The 6,499-nt window shown below is 45.6% G+C and overlaps 1 protein-coding gene across 1 annotated transcript in view; it reads left to right on the forward strand.

The window, feature by feature from the left end:
* Nfx1 (nuclear transcription factor, X-box binding 1) overlaps window positions 1-3,532 on the forward strand; it is a 70,736-nt gene extending 67,204 nt beyond the window's left edge. The window contains exons 23-24 of the mRNA XM_004658378.3: window positions 1,549-1,653; window positions 3,141-3,532. Coding sequence (XP_004658435.1) covers window positions 1,549-1,653; window positions 3,141-3,213 — 178 coding nt within the window. The 3' untranslated portion in view covers window positions 3,214-3,532. The remainder of the gene's footprint in view (window positions 1-1,548; window positions 1,654-3,140) is intronic.
* Window positions 3,533-6,499: the final 2,967 nt, after the last annotated feature.

Here is a 6,499-nt window from a genome sequence, read left to right on the forward strand (position 1 = left end):
GATAGACTGTTATAACTGGAGGTAAAGACAGGCTCCTTAAGGAGAATGGACCTCTTTTCCTGGAGGCAGCCAGAGATACATGGGTACTGAGGAATTGAGCCTTGAACTGGGATCCTTACGCTTCACAGGCAAGCACTTAACCACTAAGCCATCTCTCCAGACCCTTCCTCTTCCTCTTAGAGGGATAGAAGGGAATCTACTTCTGGGACAGTCACATTGTGACTTTCTAAAGGTTTGAGCCAGACAGCAGAGGCCATGCCTTATTCCATGGGGCAGATATACCCAAAGCACTCAAGTCTCAGAGCTGCCCTGATCTACCACATCTAACGGGAATCTTGGGGTTCCTTGCTAGTACACAATGCACCAATAAGCTTAGGGTACCCCGGATTCTTGTCTTATGAATTTAAAGAACTAAAGTCCATAGACCAAACCAGGTGTGGTGGCACACACCTTTAATCCCAGCACTTGGGAGGCAGAGGTAGGAGGATTACTGTGAGTTCAAGACCACACTGAGACTACATAGTGAATTCCAGGTCAGCCTTGACCAGAGTGAGACCCTACCTTGAAAAAACAACAACAACAAAAAAAAATTCATAGGCCAGAGGGTGATGCTTATAGAGACTATTAGACTAAAAGAAGAAAAGAGGAAAAAGAAGTACAGAGCGCTCTGTGTGGACTGCAGAGGGGATAGAGAACCTCTTCTACGTGGGGGTAGAAGTTCCCCCACCCATCTCAGCCAGGGCAGGAAGCTAGAGGTTCAGGAGAAAGGAATAGCCAAAAAAGAGGCCTGGCCTACCTGGTAAGGATCTATTTATAATCTTTTTTTTTTTTTTTTTTAAAGGTAGGGTCTCACTCAGGCTACTCAGGCTCAGGTGAGTCTGAGAGAGCTGATTGGATGTGCTGCATCAATTGCTGAACTGTTCTGCTGATGTAGGCAGGCGGGCAGGCATACTGTTCCCTTCCCTCCCTCTTTGGACCCTCTAACAGGCAACCTGAAAAAGCTACCTGACTAGTTCCCCCTTACATAGACACTGGAGGTGGCACTCCTGCAGGTAGAGGGGCCTCGAGCAGGATGCCTGCTCATCACACCCATCCTCTTCCTCCTTGCCTCCCCTAGCTTTGCAATTCTGCCATGATGGAAATAGAAGGAATGCCAGGCTTTGACTCAAGCCATCCCCAATGAACAATGTTTAGTTGTGAGAGGAAACAGGCAATCGTGTGAGCTTAGGGCCCCCATCTGAACCTGAGCTTGGTGAAAGAACTTCACTGTAAAGAAATGTGAAGTGCTAGGGAAATGGCTTAGCGGTTACAACATTTGCCTCTGTTTTTAAAAGATGTGAAGTGTGCATGGGAGGAAGCAGACAGTGGGTCCCATGGGAGCTGTGGAAGGGGCAGTGGCTGAGTGCAAGAGGCCACACCAGAGAGGAGACAGACACTAAGGGAGCACTGAGCAGCAGTGTATTGCCAGTTGCAAGCTGGGTCTCTATCTTTGCTCTTTCTACACAAGAGCCTCACCTTTCTGTACTCTGTGTCTTGATTCCTTATCAGAGGGAAGTCCATCTGTCCTCCTTCCACGCTGACAAGTGTGCTTGAAAGGGAAACGCAGACACGGCCTCCGCCACCAATTCCTCATCACAGACAGCAGACAGACAAGTAAGGATTCTCCGGCCACTTTCCAAAGAACCGTATGGTCAAAGAAGCCAGCAGGGGTCCACCCAAGCCCATATACAAATATGAAACGTTTTGTGTTTGTTTTATTTTGGTTTTGAAGTAGGGTCTCTCTGTAGCCCAGGCCAACCTGGAATTCACCAATGTGGTATGTAGTTTCAGGGTGTCCTCACTTAGGAGACAGAGGTAGAAGGATCGCTGTGAGTTTGAGGCCACCATGAGACTGCATAGTGAATTCTAGGTCAACCTGGGCTAGAGTGAAACCCTGCCTTGAAAAACAAAACAAAAAAATAAATAAAAATAAAATATTTTGGGGGCTGGAGAGATGGCTTAGCAGTTAAGTGCTTGCCTGTGAAGCCTAAGGACACTGGTTCGAGGCTCAGTTCCCCAGGACCCACGTTAGCCAGATGCACAAGGGGGCACCGGCATCTGGAGTTTGTTTGCAGTGGCTGGAGGCCCTGGCGTGCCCATTCTCTCTCTTCTCTCCATATTTGCCTCTTTCTCTCTCTGTCACTATCAAATAAATAAACAACAACAACAAAATATATATATATATATATATATTTTTTTTTTTTTTTTTTTGGCCAGGCAGTGGTGGCACACGCCTTTAATCCCAGCACTTGGAAGTCAGAGGTAGGAAAGATCACTGTGAGTTTGAGGCCAGCCTGGGAGTACAGAGTGAGTTTTAGATCACCCTGGACTACAGCAAGGCCCTACCTCAAAAAATTTTTAAAAATTAATTAATTAATTTTGTAAGAGCATACAGGTATGCCAGGGGCTCTTGCTGCTGTAAACAAGCTCCAGACATATGCAAACACTTTTAACCACTGAGTCATCTCCCCCAACCTCTTTCTTTTTTTGTTTTGTTTTGTAATTTGTTTGTTTGCTTTTGGTTTTTTGAGGTAGAGTCTCACTCTGGTTCAAGCTGACTTGGAATTCAGTATGTAGTCTCAGGATGGCCTGGAACTCATGGTGATCTTCCTACCTCTGCCTCCTGAGTGCTGGGATTAAAGGCACACACCATCACTCACGGCATGCTTGCTTGATTTTTGTATGAAATTTTATATGGAATTTTTTTTTTTCTTGAGGTAGGGTCTCACTCTAGCCTATGGTGACCTGGAATTCACTGTGAAGTCTCACACTGGCCTCGAGCTCACAATGATTCTCCTACCTTTGCCTCCCAAGTGCTGGAATTAAAGGTGTATGCCACTACATCCAGCTGTGAAATTTTTTTAGATAGAAAAAGTAATATAATGGGTGCCTCTAGGCCTTTTACCAAATTTCTTCTCAAAGCCACACAAGTGCTTAATCAACTGACTCGTAACTTTCTGAAGACCTGCATCTATTTCAGAAATAAAGGGGGGGGGGTATTACCATGGGATATTTTTTATAATCATGGAAAATGCTAATAAAAATTGTGAAAAGAAAGAAAGAAAATAAAAGATTGATCTTTCTTTGCTTGTTTTTTTTAGGAATCCTGGGAGCAGTAATTTACAGAAGATAGCTAAGGAACCCGTGATTGACTACTTTGACGTCCAGGACTGAGAAGATCCAGATGTACTGAGAAAAAGGAATGACTAGTGTAGTGGAAGCTCATTCGCCAGCAGATCTGTCATGCTCGTTCCTCACTGCCTGGCAGAGTCACAGCCTCACATGCCACCTTGTACTGATACATCCAAAGCATGAGTGTCAGAAACTCCCTTGTCTCTTCCTGTCTAAAGTATTTCACTATGGTCAGATCTCTGATTGTAGGCTCTAGATTTTTAGTCATTATTTGAAGAGGTTCCTTACACTATCACTGTGATTGCTCTGAGGGTTGTGAGAATATTGGGTTTTATTTGGATAAACCAAAATTTTTACCCCATACTGGCGTTGTAGCACACACTCATATTGTTCATACTCTTGAAAATGCCTGACCAACAGATGAGCCTATGTTCTATGTGCAGAGATGGAAACAGACCTGTCAGTGTGAAGTGCTCACCGTTGAATTGGTACCCTGCATCTGGGATGACACATGCTGTCTCAAACCCACATGATTTACTTGTCTTTTGCTAAAAGCTCTCTTGGTTCTGCCTAGCCACATTTGCAGCATTTTCCAATACTGTCAGTTTGAGAGACCTAGGAAGGAGTCAGGTGACCTCACAGAATTTCATTTTCTCAAGTCCCTGACACTTCTCTCACCACATCAGTAGGCCTGTCCAGTGACAGTTTAGCAGGGAACATAGAAAAAGCTCTTTATGCTGCCATGTTCACACTGTGGCCTCTGTGAACTGACCAGTGTAGCCCAAACTCCTTTCTGGTTGATAAAAGTCCCTCACATAGACAGCTTTCCTGTTGCTTTTTCCCAGGCCTTCAGCAGCCGTACCAGCTCTCCCTGTATCTGAGTGTCTCACCTCTGTTTGAATGTTCAAAGACGCATGTGGGCACCTAGCAACCCATCCTAGGCATTCTTCCAGCTCCTTTAAGGCAGGTACATCAATGGTTGCATTAGTTTAGCTCTCTATATTGACACCTCTTTATCATAGATATGTACTTCAAGCAATTTCTCTTTGCTTCAAAACAAACCCTGAGCTCCAGAGCAACAGGGTACTTAAGACTAGGAATCACAAAACACAGCACTTAACGTCAGGCATGGTGGCGCACGCCTTTAATCCCAACACTCGGGAGGCAGAGGTAGGAGGATCACCATGAGGTCAAGGCCACCCTGAGAATACAGAGCTAGAGTGAAACCCTACCTCGAAAAACCAACCAACCAACCAAACAAACAAACAAACAAAAAACCCCACAGCACTTAAAAACAAAAAGGTCTGGGTGTGGTGGTGCACACCTTTAATCCCAGCACTGAAGAGGCAGAGGTAGGAGAATCACTATGACTTTGAGACCAACCTGGGACTACAGAGTGAGTTCTAGGTCAGCCTGTGCTGGAGAGAGACCTTGCCTCAAAAAAAATCTTAGGGAATCCAAATGGTCCATGAACTTGTAACCCTCCTACCTTAGCCTCCCAAGTGCTGTGATTACAGGCCTACACCTCCAGGCCCAGCTCTGAGACATGGAGTTTTTGTAGGAAAAGCAGGGCAGTCCTCCAGTCTCACTCAGCCTGCTTTGGAAGGCCTGAGGTACAGCAGCAGGAACAAGTGACTAGAAAGAAGAGATAACAAACAATAGAACCTCCCTCTGGGTGCATTTGGTGCAGGTCATATGGCCTCACAGCCAACAGGAAGCCTGTGCACATGTGTCCCCTCATTCACGCTGGTCTCAGTGGGTGAGTGTTTGGGCTCTCACAACAGAGGCAAAAAGTCTGACTTCAGATTCTACTCGGCCACTTGGCAGAGTGGATGTTGTGCCTGCTTCACCAGGTTATGAGGATTAAAGGAATAGCATTCACAGAGGTGCCTGATCCCTCAGAGTGCTTAGAGTCCATAAAAATAATACTTGTTGTTTGGAAATATGTAAGCATCCTTACGCCACGACACTGGCGAAGGAAAGGATGTAATGCCAATCAGGCCTCTCCTGGTGGACGTCTACGTGCCTGCCTTATGCCAGCATGCTCAGAGTTGGTAGAGAGGGACCAGTGATAAGGCTAGTGAGGTGGGCCTGGCTAAGCTCATAAGAATCACAGGAACTACATCAAACCCTAAAAGCAGTGTGGCTGGATTTATGATCTAGAGCAGGAGTAAGCAAGTGTTTCTTGTAAGAGGTCACTAAATGTTTTAGACTCTGTGAGACCTAAAGTTCTGTTACAACTAGCCAATTCTGCCATTATGTGAATTTGGCTATAGACAGTGCATAATCACACCTAACTATGGCCACTAGAATCCAAATCTCATGATTCTTACATGACAAAATATTCTTTGACTTTATTTCCAGCGACATGCAAGTGTTGAAAAAATGGGGGGCTGGAGGGATGGCTTAGCAGTTAAGGCGCTTTGCCTGCAAAGCCTAAGAATTCGTGTTCAAATCTCCATGTCTCATAGCCACACTCACCATGATGCAAGCACGCAATGTCGCAATGCACACAAGGGGGCACGCACATCTGGAGTTCATTCACAGTGGCTAAGGCCCTGGCATGCCCATTCTTTCTTTGTCTCTCAAAAAGATAAAATTTTTTAAATTTTAAAAAATGGGGCCTGGAGATATGGCTCAGCTGTTAAGATGCTTACCTGCAAAGCATAACAACCCAGGTTCAATTTCCCCGTACCTATGTAATGCCAGATGCACAAAATGGCCCATGCATCTGGAGTTTGCAGTGACTGGAGGCCCTAACACACCCATTCTCTCTCTGCTTGCAAATAAATAAAAAATACTTTTTAAAAAATCTGAGGGGCTGGAGAGATGACTTAGGCTGCAAAACCTAATGACCTGGGTTTGATTCCCCAGTACCCACAAAGCTGGATGTACAAAGTGCCATATGCATCTAGAGTTTGCAGTAGCTGAAGGCCCTTTCTCCATTGTGCGCCCATTTTCTGTCTCTCTTTTCTCTGCTTGCAAATAAGGAAAATATTTCTTTTTACATCTGAGCTCAGGAGAGACCAGAGAGACACGCATGATTTGACAATGCACTTAGTTTGCCATCCCTGTTCTAGAGCAGTCCTCAAGCAGAAGTGTGTGAGAGGGTCGGGAGAGGGTAACCCAGGTGAAAGGGTGGTGGGAGTTGGCCTTGCAAAGAGGAAAGGAATTCCAGCAAGCGTCTTTAACCACTGAGCCAACTCCCCAGCCCTGAGGGAAGGCACTCAGACACCAGGGGTTGTATTGGAGTTGTCCCGCTTTGATCCCCAAGGGGACCCCAGTCTACCTCATTGGGGCAAGCTACTTCTCATGGGTCTGATGAGTT

Source organism: Jaculus jaculus, chromosome 1, assembly GCF_020740685.1.
Source record: "Jaculus jaculus isolate mJacJac1 chromosome 1, mJacJac1.mat.Y.cur, whole genome shotgun sequence".
In the NCBI taxonomy this organism is placed as follows: Eukaryota; Metazoa; Chordata; class Mammalia; order Rodentia; family Dipodidae; genus Jaculus; species Jaculus jaculus.